At 34.5% G+C, this 17,039-nt stretch overlaps 1 protein-coding gene across 3 annotated transcripts in view; it reads right to left on the minus strand.

Annotated features, from left to right (window-relative positions):
• LOC106060436 (E3 ubiquitin-protein ligase UBR5-like) overlaps positions 1–17,039 on the minus strand; it is a 45,167-nt gene that overhangs the window by 6,308 nt on the left and 21,820 nt on the right. For all 3 annotated transcript variants that reach the window (XM_056015202.1, XM_056015203.1, XM_056015201.1), the window contains exons 31-40: positions 16,887–17,019; positions 16,254–16,391; positions 15,726–16,007; positions 15,111–15,358; positions 14,722–14,965; positions 4,020–5,486; positions 2,449–2,620; positions 1,507–1,710; positions 859–1,075; positions 298–477 (exon numbers count right to left, since the gene is read on the minus strand). In XM_056015202.1, the coding sequence (XP_055871177.1) occupies positions 298–477; positions 859–1,075; positions 1,507–1,710; positions 2,449–2,620; positions 4,020–5,486; positions 14,722–14,965; positions 15,111–15,358; positions 15,726–16,007; positions 16,254–16,391; positions 16,887–17,019 (3,285 nt within the window). The remainder of the gene's footprint in view (positions 1–297; positions 478–858; positions 1,076–1,506; positions 1,711–2,448; positions 2,621–4,019; positions 5,487–14,721; positions 14,966–15,110; positions 15,359–15,725; positions 16,008–16,253; positions 16,392–16,886; positions 17,020–17,039) is intronic.

A 17,039-nucleotide genomic window follows, 5' to 3' on the forward strand; every position in this document is an offset into this window, starting at 1 on the left:
TGTGAACAGATACAGTTGAAATTCTTTTCCAAACATTTACATAGAGAAAGTGAAATATGAAGTTTTATGTTCTGTGCAATGAATGTAAACATTACTGAGTTATGACTTGTAGCCAGTTTTATATTTGAAAATAATTTTTCCCATAAAAACTTCTTACTGCCCACAAAAACTGATCATAAGCAATGAATTCAACTGACAATGAGGTGGATATAAAGTAGCTGTGTTTGTACTGCTTATACAACCATTAACTTTGTCATTTCACTATTGTGCACCAAATGCAATATTGGCAACACTTACATTGGCCACTGCTGTGTAAAAGCTCCTGGCAACACCGCTGCCTTCACCTGGTTCATCTTTGAATGTAACCTTGACCCTGTGTACACAAAGGGGAGGCCCTGACGTGTTTGTTCGCCTGTTGAAATAAGTATTCAGCTGCTTGAATGTCTGCGTCAAGAGAGCATTGCGATCACGTTCCACCTGAAACAAAAGAAAACAAACTTATGCTTACTTAAGTAGTTTACTTTCAAAAAGAACTTTTTTTTATCATCTCACGAGGAAATATGTTTGTACAATAGGTGCCTAAGCTAAACTTATGAAAGTAAAGATGGGCTGGGCTGATTTTCACAATACCAAACAGCACTGACAGACAACTTAATCTTAAAGGAAGAACTTTCTTCGAGAAAAAAGGAAGGTGGTCATTGTGCCAGCAACATTAACTGATGTCACAGTAATCAGGTGAACTAAATGTTGATTTCCCTTAAGAACTACATATACATCAATCTGTTCAAAAGAGCATAACAACAATGTTACAAAACTATCTAAAAAAGGAATAAGTTACTTAAAGGAACTGTGCTCTACCTCCAAAGTCAAATCCCTCTGCTGTGTGTTGCGTAACTTCTCCATCTCCCTTCTGAAGCGACCTTCCTTGACTGGGAAACCACCAAGCTCGCTCACCACCGAGCCAGGCTCTGCTCCGACATCGTCACAGAAAACTCTGCCAAACAGGTCCAGAGAGAGCCTCCAGCGACCAAGTAATATATCATGTGATACTATCTGACCAACTGGACCTTGATGTCTAAGTAGATGGGGGAATTAATGTTTACAACGGCTGTCATTAGGGCTGCATACTAATTTTATCATTTTTATTTTAAAACCATAGAGAAATATTTTACTATTATTCATCAAAAGAAATTAATCCAATTTTACATTTCAAGAGTTTAAACATAATATTAATTATTATGAAATGACTCACTTTTTTTTATTATAAAGAATGTTAAAATTTAAAAGAAAGATAATAGTTCATAATAATGATATTCTTTCAAGACTACTAGCTGTGCAGCTGGACTAATATTTGGATAAATTAGCAATAAGAGTCTATTAGTTCATACCAGACTTGAAGCTCATATTCTATACAACAGACAGTTTTTGGGCAATACAAAATTGTTACTTTTAGAAGTATCCCATTGATTGAATGTACACTAAAATAGAACAAAACACTATAATTACCTGACAGCTGACATAGTCATGGGTGGTGGTGGAGGTGGCAATATGCTTGAGGGTGCAGGGACTGGGGGAGGTGGGGGAGGAGGAGGCGGTGCATGGTGAGTGGGCTGGTCACTAGTCTCAATGTCCACTGTGTTGGAAACATTCTCGTTGGCCCCAACAAGGTCAATGGGTGACGTGTCCATACTGGCAGCAGCATCCGTCACACTGTCAAACATTTATCAATAAAAATAACAGTAATTAGCATTCATCAAGATTTACACACAAAAAAAAGTGTAGTACCATTGAGATTGCACAACACAGTAAGATGATCTGCTTAAATTTATGAAGAACAATTACTCAATAAAAACAAAATGTCTCTAAGCTTACAAATATTCTTTTAAGGGCGGTGAAAGTTTAAGTTTGAAGCATTGAGTCAGCCTCACCATGTTCTACAATGTTCTATCAACCACTTGAAAAAATCATGCAGATGGGTAACAAATAGTGACCATTTGGGTTTAAAATTGGTTTATAATTGTTTGCTGAGAAATGTCCTATTACAATTCTAGAAACATCCAAGCATATCTATGGTCATAGTGTTAAGATTAAAATCATTTGATGTAGTCATTAGGTTTCTTTGCTTTCTTAAGCTTAGGGGGTTTCAAACAGAGGGTGCACATTCTAATTTTGGCCAAACCAAGGTTACATAGCATTTTGTTTTGTATGTTTTTGTTTGATTTGTAACAATTTCTTTGAATAATCAATCAACCCTAATGCTTTATTTGATTTTTCAATAATTTCGTAACTATATATATCTGTTCAACATTAAGACCATCAGTGTATGTAGAGGTTACAGTCAAGCCAAAAAACAAACGTCTGGCTATCAGATTCGTGCCAAGAAATCATCCTTCAGTCTTATATGTTGAGCCCAGTATATAAAAACTCTTGAAGAAAAACTGAACTTACTTAGGAGCCAATGAAGGAGTGTGGGCAGGAGATGGTGGTACAGCATGAGACATTACAGAAGCAGGGGTTAGCATGTGGGCATCTGATGAATCTCCTTGAGCATCTGAGCTGATGTTTAAAGAAGGCTCGTGGCCAGCAGCCAAGGGCTGTATAATTTGAGGACTGCTGGCACCTGAAACAGTGAAAAGAGCTCTCGTACACAAATAAAGACATGTCTATAAAACCCTTGGACTATATTCTGTTAGGTGCTTCAAACAGAGGTAACACTCAAATAACTATATTAAATAACACAAGCATAAAGCCAACAATTTAAGTCAGTCTATGCTGATGTTGAATAAGAAATTCAATAATAACGAAGGGAACCATGGAATCTTGTCAAGCTAAATCTCTACGTTCGTAAAAACAGTCTGTCTCTAAAGCCGTCAAAAGTAGTCTGTTAAAATATGTAGCTATTCTTCCTAAAATCCACATCTAGTTTTTACTAGCTGTGTCATTGTCTATTAGTCAAAACTTTTCCTCTTATAAAACAAACAATTCCTAATCATGCCATAATTATTCCTAACTCCTTCCCTAAGTGTATAATTTACAAAATACACTATTTCACTGCAACAGAAGGCTTCATAAATATTAATAACCTACACATTTTAGTGTACTATAAAACAAATTATTAAGGCTAAGGAATTCAAATTTACTTTAAAAACAAGTCTTTGATAGATTATCTCATGGCTATGAGATATATAATATGATTTTTATAACATTATTATTAAAGGTTATTATAGATTTTGAGTAATGTAATGCTAAAATGCCTGTTTACTAAGATAGTATTGATTTCCCCCAAAATCCATGTAAGAGAAATTCTTACACAATTTCTTCACTTTTTTTAAAAATTATAAATATATATATAAATCTTTTATACACCCAACTGAAATGTAAATACTTTTCAAACAAAATATTTAATTTAAAGACTAAGATTCCAGTTATGGGAACAGACTTTAAAACAACTTGAGGACATTTTCTGCACAAGCATGCTAAGGTAATCCAAAAAAAAGAGTCATTGAATTTTTTTTTAATTTATAATTTATTTATCTATTAAATTTGAAACAAAAAAGTTGAAAATCATAGTACTTATGCTTTACTGCATACATAAAATATGCATGCAAGGACATTTTTTGCTAATTTAAAGTGAGTACTTGAAGACTGCTTTACTTCTTTTTGCACTAGTAGCTTTGTAAATAGTAAGGCAGTCTGAACTAATTAGAACTGTCATGGCAACATCTCTCTCAAAAAAGAATATTACACATTTTAAAAATTATTTTTTAAGAAAACTCCCATCACTGTGTGTAAGATCATGGAAATATGTTTTTAAATATTACCCTTTATGTGATCAAGGCAATGATACAATGAAAAACAAATATGGAAATGGAACAATGAAATATTTTTTAAAATTGAGAAAATGTTGTGAAGCTCATTGCAATGACTCAAGTGACATGGTTGCATATATTTTCTTAATTCAACAGCCTACTACAGAATGCATTCTCAACAAAACATAAAATACATTTTTATCCACCTACCTTGCAAGCTCACAGCAACAGACGAAGATGCAGTGGGGGCAGTGCCAGAGGAGGCTGCTTGATTCTGCGACCATGCCAAAAATGCAAAGTGTATCTTGGGACGTATTGGAGGGTGAGAGTCCTCACTGTCTTGACTGAGAGCAGCCCGCGTGGTGGAGTGACTGGAGCCGGCATGAGAGAACGTTGAGCTGAAGGAGCTGGGGGGCTGTTGACTAGTGGCAGGGGCCTGGTTTATCTGCTGGGTAGGGGTGGAAGCGGTGTGGACTATCACACTAGCCTGACCCACATCAGGGAGCGAAGGGGCCGCCATTGACTGCTGCAGATGCAGTTGGTAATTAGGCAGCATAGGAGTGGTGCTGACAGTTGTTGTAGTTGGTGTGGAGAGGGATGTTGTCATCCTCTCTCTTGTTGTGGCAATTTCTGAGAAGGCAGACAGGGTAGCCCTGGCAAGCTGACTTGGCGTCAAGGGTGCTATGGGGGCGGAAGGGTTAGGGAGGGCAAAGCCGCTAGACGTGGCTGAAGATGAAGTGAGGACTAGTGGAGATGGCTCTGGATTTAATGCTGATATAAATGCAGACTGGAAAGAAGGGGGCGGTGGTTCTAGGGGCAGCTGTATGTTCACCGAGTTGTCCGAGGCATCATGGGCAAAACTGGAGCTGCTCCCAGACAGGGACAAGTTAACAGCAACACTTTGTGGGAAATGGTCAGAGGCCCTTACATCTGATATGAGCCTCGAAGAACTGTACGAAGAGACCAAATTGGTGACTGTAGACAAAGATCTGGCAGTGCTGCTGGTACTTGCATGACCTGCAGAGGAGATTGGCTGGAAAGATGCATTTCTCAAGCTTTGAGTCAGCTGCACTCTTTCATCATCAGGCTTCAAGGAGAGGGCCAGGCTGAGAGGCAACTGCTGTCCGAGTGATACTGTCGTACCCTGTCCAGGTTTTGACACAACCGTCGGCTTAGCCATTCCAAAGTAGTCTTCCCTGCGAGCATTTGGCTGCAGCAAATGGGGCTGGTCAGCCAAGGGCAAGGCCTCAACAAGTGGGGTATGAAAAGGGTCCGGGGGTGGGCAACCCATGAATATAGTCGAATCTGACCGCTGAAAGAATGGATGCCTTCTGCCGAGCCTGGTTGCACTGTCACTGTCTCCATCCAAACTCTCCGACTCCAGGTTCAGCCCAGAAGTAGCCGTTGTCCCTGGCAACTCTTCATCATGCTCCTCCTCGCCTTCCTCACCATCTTGCCAGGAAGTGACAGACACACCATCCCTCAAAGCCTCGACATCAGAATCCGGAGCAGTGCGTATGTAGTAGATCAGAGCGTCAAATACGTAGGCTATATGTCTCAAGGAGGTAATGTCCATAACTGGCAGTGAGTCTGAATGTTCATCGTGATGACTTCGCATCAAAGACAGGGCATAGCTGAGAAAATCTCTTCTAGCAGAGTTCCCATCACTTGTGGTAGCTGGTAAAGAAAAAAAAATATATATATATTATCAAATATATAACAATATTAGCAGCATTTTACATTTACAAAAAATATAATAATACTTATTAGTTATAGCTTTTTCAATGAAAGTATTTTAATATTAACTAGAGAGAAAGGATGTTGTAATCATAGATGTTTATTGGCCAGCAGAACAACAAACTTTTAATTTTCTGATTAATAAACGTGAAGTACCTAATCTTGAGTAAAAATCTCTAAATACTAAGCAGGAGAAAGCACACTTTAGGTTCTAATATTGAGATTAAATTATCAAACCTCAATTAATTTAATGAAGTTATCACTTCCAGTATCAACAAGAACAAAGACAAATATATCAAAGATTACATGCTATGAATGAGCCTTTGAAACTGGCAACCTAATATTTCTGTGTTAAAAATCAATGATCCATATAAAGAATATTGAAGTTTTTCAAACATGGTGGAAAACTAGAAATAGCTCTCTCTCACTGGTGTAGGAGGTGTTGATAAGCTAGGCAGTTTCAAAGGTTAACAATAAAGTAAGTGCACTTTTCATCACATCAAATGTCTAATCTCTTTTGTTTGTACATATATAATCTTTTGTTTGTAAATGTCTAATCTCTTTTGTTTGTAAATGTCTAATCCCTTTTGTTTGTAAATTTCTAATCTCTTTTGTTTGTAAATTTCTAATCTCTTGATTGTAAACTCTAATCTCTTTTGTTTGCAAATTTCTAATCTCTTTTGTTTGTAGCACAAAAATAATTCCTTTTACTTAGTTGGCAATAGTGATTTTCCACTATGGTGTCCTTGACATTGTGTAGTTTATAGATTTAAAAATCTCTCCCTATCTTCCTATTTTCATTTTATTACGTTTTTTTCCTTATATCCAGTTTTTTCATTGAAAATGTTAGTTTATTTTATTGACCAAATCTTTACATTTTTTAGTGAAGATGCCCAATGTAAGACTGACGTACTGTCAATATGTAAATGAAAATTAAGAAAATTAAAAATGGTAAATAACCAGTAGTATAGCATAGATTACAATTTTAAGATTCATAAATAAGACCATCAGCGTCCGTAGCGTTCAAGTCAAGCACAAACATATATGTATGTCTGGCTATCAGAACCATCGGAAATTCATCCTTCAGTCTTGTGTGTTAGAAAAAGTCGTAGAAACTAACATTGTCAACAAATTTAATAATTCATAGAAAACAACTTTTGTTTTTGGAAAAGGGGGGGGGGGGGGGGGGACTACAAAACATTTTAAAATTAAAAGTAGATTTAACATTAAGACACTTTTAATAATTCATAGAAAACAGCTTTTGGGGGTGGGGGTGAAACAATAATCGTTTTCAAAGTAAAAGTAGATTTAACATTAAGACCATCAGCGTCCGTAGCGTTCAAGTCAAGCCAAAACATATAATGTATGTCTGGCTTTCAGAACCATATGGAATTCATCCTTCAGTCTTGTGTGTTAGAAAAAGTTTGAGATATTTCTACATTATTGTTCATTTTAAATGATGGGCAGTAAGGGAAAGTATAAATGGCTGGCCATAGTGCCAGTGGTTATCCTAAAGAATTATTTGTACCTAACCAACATCTCTAACATTGTCATCACATTTATTTATATATTTAATAATTCATAGAAGACAACTTTTTTAAGAAGAAAGGGGAAACTACAAAACATCTTTAAATAAAAAGTAGATTTAACATTAAGACCATCAGCGTATGAGCGTTCAAGTCAAGCCAAAACAAACATGCATGTCTGGCTATCAGACCGAGTATGGAATTAATTCATCATTCAGTCTTGTATGTTAAAACAATTTAAAAAATTACACATTTCTAATTCTACATAATTATTATTCATCTGGAATTATTTTACAATTGGGAAAAGTAATCAATGAATGATCATAGTGCTGATAGTTTTCCACAAGGGTTATTTGTACCTAGCCAACATCAATGGCATTAACATTTTATATTAACAGAAAACTTGGAGGAAAAAAAATCAAATTACAAAGTGTTTTAAACGTAGATTTAACATTATGACCACCAGCGTTCTTAGCATTCAATTCAAGCCCAAAACATCTATGTACGTCTGGCTATCAGACCAGGTGTAAAATTCATTCTTTAGTCTTGTATATTAAACCAGTTTTTGAATAATGTTCATTAATAAAAATAAAGTGTTTTATCTCAAGTTCTGCTAATTTATAAAAAAAATAAATTTAAATTATTAACCCTGGGACACAAGTACAGACATACAACTATGATAAAACAATAGCAACATACAATTTGAGGAAAAATAATTTAAAAAAAAAAATTATTTAAAAAAAAATAACATTTCTTTTAATACAAGCTGATAGGTAGGGTCTACCATGTTAAAAGTCCTGGATTAGCACCATTAACAATTTGTTTGTTTTTAAATATATTCCTTCTTTAGTCCAGTTTTTTAATGTCTGGGACATTTCCACATCATTATGGTTTTATCTTGACTGATGAGGTAGTTTGGCCACTGTGCTGATAACTTTTCTAAAAAGTTGTTTACACTTAGCATATCAAACCTTAACATTACAAAATTCTAAAATTATGATTAAAACTGGAAGAGACAAAAACATAACTTCAATGCAATTTAAAAATTGGTAACATTTAACATTAAGACCATCAGCGTCCGTAGCATTCAAGTCAAGCCAAAGCATATATGTATGTCTGGCTATCAGAATGATTTTTGAGTTCATCCTTCAGTCTTATATGTTGAACTAGTAATAAAATGTTCATTTAAAATGTTCATCTTAAGTTTAGAGTGCTTTTAAAAACATCACTTCCATGTCATCCACTACACATTAAATCTGGGACACAGAAACAACTAAAACTAAAAGAAGCACAACTTCAGTTCTAGGATTTCTGTCAATATCATTTTAACCATTGTGTAATAGATAAAAGCACAACATTATAGCCAACTACTAGAAAAGAACATAAAAAAAGAAAGGTCATGGTTTCGCAATCATAAGAAGGTTTTTCCGGAGGGAGGGGGGGAGGTAACACAAAGCGTTTTTAAAGTAAAAGTAGATTTAACATCAAGACCATCAGCGTCCGTAGCATTCAAGTCAAGCCAAAACATATATGTATGTCTGGCTATCAGACCGAGTATGGAATTCATCCTTCAGTCTTGTATGTTAAAACAATTTTAAAAATTACATATTTCTAAATCTACATAATTATTATTCATCTGGAATGATTTCACAATTGGGAAAAGTAATCAATGAATGGTTGATAGGTTTCCACAAGGGTTATTTGTACCTAGCCAACATCAATGGCGTTAACATTTGATATTAACAGAAAACTTGGAGGAAAAAAAATCAAATTACAAAGTGTTTTAAAATTAAACGTAGATTTAACATTATGACCACCAGCATCCTTAGCATTCAATTCAAGCCAAACCATCTATGTATGTCTGGCTATCAGACCAGGTGTAAAATTCATCCTTTAGTCTTGTATATTAAACCAGTTTTTGAATAATGTTCATTAATAAATATAAAGTGTTTTATCTCAAGTTCTGCTAATTTATTAAAAAAATAAATTTAAATTATTAACCCTGGGACACAAGTACAGACACACAACTATGATAAAACAACAACAACATACAATTTGAGGAAATATAATTTAAAAAAAAAATTATTTAAAAAATAAAAACATTTCTTTTAATACAAGCTGATAGGTAGGGTCTACCATGTTAAAAGTCCTGGATTAGCACCATTAACAATTTTTTTTTAAATATATTCCTTCTTTAGTCCAGTTTTTTTTATGTCTGGGATATTTCCACATGTGTAATAAAAGCACAACAACATTATAGTAACAGATTTAACATTAAGACCATCAGCGTCCGTAGCATTCAAGTCAAGCCAAAGCATATAGGTATGCCTGGCTATCAGAATGATTTTTGAATTCATCCTTCGGTCTTATATGTTGAACTAGTAATAAAATGTTCATTTAAAATGTTCATCTTAAGTTTAGAGTGCTTTTAAAAACAGCACTTCCATGTCTTCCACTACACATTAAATCTGGGACACAGGAACAACTAAAACTAAAAGAAGCACAACTTCAGTTCTAGGATATCTGTCAATATCATTTTAACCATTGTGTAATAAAAGCACAACAACATTTAGCCAACTACTAGAGGAGAACATACAAAAAAGGTCATGGGTTCGCATTCATAAGAAGGTTTTTCTGGGGTGTTTGGGGGGGGGGACACAATAGCGATTTAAAAGTAAAGGTAGATTTAACATCAAGACCATCAGCGTCCGTAGCATTCAAGTCAAGCCAAAGCATATATGTATGTCTGGCTATCAGACCGAGTATGGAATTCATCCTTCAGTCTTGCATGTTAAAACAATAAAAAATCATATATTTCTAGTTTGACATAATTATTATTCATCTCATTGGGGAAAGTATTCAATGAATGGTCATAGTGCTGATAGTTTTCCCACAAGGGTTATTTGTACCTAACCAACATACAAGACATTGATGATATTAACATTTTATATTCATAGAAAACTTGGAAGAAAAAAAAATCAAATCACAAAGTGTTTTAAAATTAAAGGTAGAATTAACATTATGACCACCAGCGTCCTTAGCATTCCATTCAAGCCAAAACATATATGTATGTCTGGCTAATAGACCATGTGTAAAATTCATTATTTAGTCTTATATATTAAATTAGTAAAAAACAAATGTTCATCTATAAAAACAAAAGTGTTTTATCTCAAGTTGTGCTAATTTAAAAAAAAAATTAATTTAAATGATAAAATCTGGGACACAGAACAGACTTATCTACATACAACTATGATAAGACAATAGCAAAATACAACATTTGAGGAAATATCCTTTTTTTTAATTATTTAAAAAAAAAAAAACATTACTATTAATGCAAGCTGATAGGTAGGGTCTAACATGTAAGAGGTCCTGGATTTGCACCATTAACAATTTTATTTGTTTGTTTTTAAATATATTCCTTCTTTAGTCAAGTTTTTAAAGTCTTGGTTATTTCCACATCATTATGTTTTTATCTTGACTAATCAGGTAGTTTGGCCACTGTGCTGATAGCTTTTCTAAAGAGTTATTTACACTTAGAATATCAAAACTTAACATCAAAACCATCCCCTTTTGTTCCCCTGACAATCAAATCATTAAATAGAAACAATCTGCTATAAACTTTTCGCATGTAAATTATGAGTGGGTTCTATGTGAATGTATATTTTGTTTTTCTATTTTTATGTTTTGTTTGGTGTAATGCACAAATTGTAAGACTAATTTCCTTATAGATAATAAAGATTATTATTATTATCAAAAATAACTTCAAAGCATTTTGAAATTTATTAACGGGTTTAACATTAAGACCATCAGCGTCCGTAGCATTCAAATCAAGCCAAAACATATATAACATATATGTATGTCTGGCTATCAGAACGGTTCAGAATTCATCCTTCAGTCTTGTGTGTTAGAAAAAGTTTGAGATATTTCTACATTATTGTTCATTTTAAATGATGGGCAGTTAGGGTACGTATAAATGGCTGGCCATAGTGCCGGTGGTTATCCTAAAGTATTATTTGTACCTAACCAGCATCTCTAATATTGTCATCACATTTATTTATATATTTAACTATCCATATGTTACCTGCGGCCCGCGGGTCTTAATTTGCGTATCACTTTCGATGTAGTCACTGAGAGTGTTTTGTAAACAATTAAATGAAATAATAATGTTATAAGTACCGGTAAGTAATATTTTTTTTTAGTTAATTAGGTATAAGGTGTAAGTTAATAAGTGAATCTAGACTTTCTAGATCTAAATATTTCTAGTAAGATAAGTATCATCTAAAGGCTACATTGATGACAGAGATAGATAGTTTACCCAAGCGGAGAATGATTGTGTACAGATCTATATTCTAGACCTAGATCAACTTATAAAATAAAATAAATAATGAGATGTGAGCTTGTGTCGACCTAGGTGTAATGTGTTGACCTAGATACATAAGCCGTGTTTCATTCATCCTTTCGTAGCTAAGTTGCAAAGAGGTTTAAATGCGCATAAGTAAATCTCAAAGAAAAAAGTAAATTGAAAATAAAGACTTAAAATTAAACCGAATCGGTAACTGTAGGCTTAAATGCTAAAAAAAATACACATTGGCAAGTAAATTGCATTATGTAAGTAGTTTATTAGTTTAATAATATGCCTGTATAATGCTTGATATTATGAACTCTGACGCTAATTTCATTCGTATCACTACGCACTAAGTAATGGTACGCGCGAGCTATAGAAAATTGTGTCAATGCGGCTAAAGCTATTCGCATTTAGAGCGAATGATTTTATGTAAAAAATCTTTTGTAAACTCAAATTTTAAGGTTAATGTGCATCAAATAATGAAATGAATTGACACTTATTTGTATCTCCATGTGTAAAATATCAACATTATGTTTTCTTGAATGAGATCTAATTTAGATCTAAACATTTTTATCTCTGCTGCGCATGCGTGACCTCTCCGTCTTTCATCATTTAGACACAGCATGTAAACATGGCCTAGATCCATAAAATACTATAGCTGTAATAGAGTTGGTCTTTTTTTTTTGAGGGTCTTAAGTTTGTTGTAGGGCTACAATACATACACTACGGTCTAAGTTGGTACCCAAGGAACATTTCTGCCAAGTTTTATCAAGATCGGTGAAACGGTTTTGATTTCTATACAGGGACATACATACATATATACATACATACGCTTCACATTCTGCTTTATATATTAGATAATTCATAGAAGACAACTCTTTTAAGAAGAAAGGGGAAACTACAAAACATCTTTAAATAAAAAGTAGATTTAACATTAAGACCATCAGCGTATGAGCGTTCAAGTCAAGCCAAAACAAACATGCATGTCTGGCTATCAGACCGAGTATGGAATTCATCATTCAGTCTTGTATGTTAAAACAATAAAAAAAATTACATATTTCTAGTTCTACATAATTATTATTCATCTGGAATGATTTTACAATTGGGGAAAGTAATCAATGAATGGTCATAGTGCTGATAGTTTTCCACAAGGGTTATTTGTACCTAGCCAACAGCAATGGCATTAACATTTTTCAGAATTCATCATTCGGTCTTGTATGTTAGAAAAAGTTTTAGATATTTCTACATTATTGTTCATTTTAAATGATGGGCAGTTAGGGAAAGTATAAATGGCTGGCCATAGTGCCAGTGGTTATTCTTAAGTATTATTTGTACCTAACCAGCATCTCTAACATTGTCATCACATTTATTTATATATTTAACTATCCATATGTTACCTGTTATCTGCTATAAAGTTTTCGCATGTAAATTATGAGTGGGTTTGGTGTGAATATATTTTGTTTTTCTATTGTTATGTTTAGTTTGGTGTAATGCACAAATTGTAAGACTAATTTCCTTGTGGATAATACAGATTATTATTATTATTATTATTATTTTTATTATTATTAAACATAACTTCAAAGCATTCTGAAATTTATTAACGGGTTTAACATTAAGACCATCAGCGTCCGTAGCATTCAAGTCAAGCCAAAACATATATGTATGTCTGGCTATCAGAATGATTTTTGAGTTCATCCTTCAGTCTTATATGTTAAACTAGTAATTAAATGTTCATTTAAAATGTTCATCTTAAGTTTAGAGTGCTTCTAAAAACATCACTTCCATGTCTTCCACTACACATTAAATCTGGGACACAGGAACAACTAAAACTAAAAGAAGCACAACTTCAGTTCTAGGATATAAGTCTTTCAAAAAAATATAAGTTTAACCATCTAATAAATAAAGCAGAAAGTAAGGCGTATCTATGTATGTCTCGAATAAAAATCAAAACCGTTTGACCAATCTTGATAAAAGATCATACCAGAGGCAGTAGTGTATAATTAATGTCCTTCCCACAACCAGAGGGCTCTAAAAATAGACAAAAAGTACCTTATATCTTTTTAAAATAACGAAACTTTTTAACAAATTGGGTAAGCCAGTTATCACAGAAATTTATATTGAATGTGAATATGTCAGCTGAAATTACCCGGGTAAACACATTTTCATAGTCCACTTTTATTTTCATTAAAAATTATTTTTTTAAATGTGAAAGCAACATTCCCCAAGTTTGACATAGATCTAAATTCAATCCAGTTGATCAGTAATACCCAAACTAAGGCCTGCAGGCCACGGGTCATATCCATCTAGTTATGTAATAAATAAAAGCACAACAGCATTATAGCCAACTACTAGAGAACATAAAAAAAAGGGTCTGGGTTTGCACCAATAAGAAGTTTTTTTCTTAATTTTTTTTTATAGTCTATATCATTATTGTTCACTTAGACTGAGTGGGCAGATGGGGAAAGTGCTATATGGTTGGTCATAGTGCTGAAGGTTTTCCACAAGGGTATCTATAGTTCGTCCATCATGGTTCAATGGTTCCACAAGGGTATCTATAGTTCCTCCATCATGGTTCAATGGTTCCACAAGGGTATCTATAGTTCGTCCATCATGGTTCAATGGTTCCACAAGGTTATATTTGTACTTTATCTGACCCCAATACCAAGACATATAATATTCATAATCAAAAAGGCTTGGAAGAGACAAAAAGAAGTAAAACTTCAAAGATTTTTAAAAAAATTAATAACAGATTTCACATTAAGACCATCAGCGTCCGTAGCGTTCAAGTCAAGCCAAAACATATGTTTGTTTGGCCATCAGACCCCGTTTCAAATTCATCCCTCAGTCTTGTATGTGAAACCAGTTAGAATATGTTCACTTAAAATGAAACGGTTTACAAGAAGTTTTGGTAATTTAAAAAAAAAAATTATATTAAAGAAACCCTATAATCAAACCAAGTTCTGCATTACACAGCTATTAAGTCTTGTTATATTAACTCACAAGACAAAAAGTGACAATTTTGATTAACAATGCACTTGTTTGTTTAGATTATAAGCTTTCTGCTTTTACTAGTCTGGACTATCAGAAATAACTATGGTAACTAAGCATTGCAGTCTATATTCTATGCTTACAAGGTTGATATATACTAAGTCTACTAGTCTACTAGTCTTATAACCTATATTGACTAAGTCTTACTGTCAATGCTAAATATTATTGCCTATGCTGAGTCTAAAACTTATGCAGAGATGTTGAATTTTAGAAGAGAAATAAACTACTAGCTAATGTTAAAAAAAAAAATAATTACCCAGAGTTCCAAATCTCAACCGCCTTCTATTGTGATCGAGGACTTGCATAGGCCTGGTCTCCTCTCTCGGTGGTACTGCCCTCTCTCTTTGGCTCCTGGTGTAATTAGCATGCAGGGGGTGCTGTGGGCAGGAAGGGTCACTGTTGTTACTCAGTGCAGAGCCAAATCGAAGCTGGGCTTCTGTGGAGTCCATAACAGCAACCAGCCACTGCCAGGTAGGACGCAAGTGCTGTTCCAAGTAAACCTGTATGAGCAACAAAATATTACATCACTACATTATTCAAAAACCTGACCATAATGCATCAAGAATTTCAAGAGTGTAAATTTAAAAGTTATTACAATTTAACACAAGAATTCATGAAATGGACAAAGGATTGGAAAAAGCTCACTTGAAGGTTGTGCTCCTCTTGCGGCGTTACATCGAGGACCCTTGGAAGGCTAGGGGTCAGAGAATGGTAGTAAGGTAGAAGGTTCAACAAGTCTGTGATTTGGCGAATCATGATGCTAAAAGCTCGGGCCAACTGACTAGCGGTTGTTGCCATGGTCACAGAGCTGTCCTGATTGGTGACAGTGGGAGCAGCAACAGACACAGAACGCCTCAGGGTTGAGGGATCTATGTAAATCAGGCTTCCTCCAGCTATACAAAGAAAGAAAGAAAGAAAGAACACTATACAGTTAAAACTATCAATACAAGTGAAGAAAAAAGAAAAAGAAGAAACATTAGGATAAATTAAAGCACAATTTTTTTTTTTCTTTTGCGAATTTAAGCAAAATATTTATATTTAAAATATTTATAAAATGGTAATAATTTATGAAACAAAAAAAAAAATAATTAAAATATCTAATACTTGTTAAAAAGTTGAACATATGACCATCAGCGTCCGTAGCGTTTAAGTCAAGCCAAAAACCTTGGCTATCAGAAATTGTATGGATTTCATCCTTTGGTCAAATGCCTTCAATAACAAAATCAGCTACTGTTAGGATAATACTAAAAGAGAGCTAACCTGCTGTACTTGTTGTGGTCGTAGTAGTTGGAGGTCTAGTGGCGGTTGTAGTGATTACAGGATCCCTCTGCCTTATGGCCCACTGCATTGTCTGAGGTGCTTGCAGCGTGCGCTGGCCTTGTGCTCCTGGGCCCGCAGTGGTGGGCCTCTCGAGCTGCTCGTCCATGTAAATGAATTCATCAGTGTCTCTCTCTTCACTCTCACCTGCCTCACTTTCATAGTCATCTTCCTGGTTAGAGGAGTCTCCGGAGTCTTCAGAGAAGTGGGCCAAGCTGCCGAGACCTTAATTGACAAGTTAAGAATATTTCTCAGCTAAATTAACAAATAAAATGAGGCAAGAATGTATATGTTCAGTTCTACTGCTCTTGTATAAAGTATATATCATTATACACATTTTTAGACAAATAGGTAGATTTAAGTGGGGGGAAAAAATCATTAATACCTTCCGAGTCACTAAAGTTTTTAAGAGATGTGACACTCAACTTTACAGCGATAAAATCTTTTTCAAAAGCAAATATAATGTCTTACCAGCATCAGAGCCAGCTGTTGCCATGGTAACAGCTGATCGCTGGACACTGACATTGTCCTGGTTACTGTGGCTACTCTCACTGTCACTGTCAGATTCCTCTGTCAACATGACTAGACTCATGTCACTTTCAGCTGGTCCTATTGTCATACAGTAATAAAAGATTTTAAATAAAATTGAAAAAAAAAGAAATGAACAAATGTAAAAAAAAAAAAAAAAGCTTCCATTTCAGAAGGATTGCCAGTTTCTCTTTTGAACTAATAGCTGTTGTTAGTGAAATGAGAAAATCAATACATTTATATTTTGAAGGGTTGTAGTAAGTTTGTAAATTCAGAATTGATACACTAGATCACAAGCGCAGACAATTTTCACAATGACATGATCTGCTCATATAAGGAAAACATGTTCCATGCGTAAGAGAGGAAGCTTCAAATTGGTTTGTGGAGCATTACCTACACTTGAGAAAGTTCAATACATGAGAACCAAATTACTGTTAATCAAGGTTTTGCAGGATTTTAATGACCAATATCTTGAGAAACATGTAGAATTAATACTAACTCAAGGCTCAGGTGTCTATGATTCATTTTTTTTCAGCATTAAACTATCTACTTATCTACTCAAAATTGTAAACTCACCATCCTCTGGGTCAGGGGGAGGCTGCTCAGGGTCATGGTCCAGGTTTATGTCTGAATGCTCAGACTGGCGATCATCTCTGTCCTCACGGTCACTGTGGTCATCCTCTACCTGCATGCTCTCCACCACCTCCACCTGTTCAAGAGACAATAAAA

This window comes from Biomphalaria glabrata, chromosome 17 (genome assembly GCF_947242115.1).
Source record: "Biomphalaria glabrata chromosome 17, xgBioGlab47.1, whole genome shotgun sequence".
NCBI classification, from domain to species: Eukaryota; Metazoa; Mollusca; class Gastropoda; family Planorbidae; genus Biomphalaria; species Biomphalaria glabrata.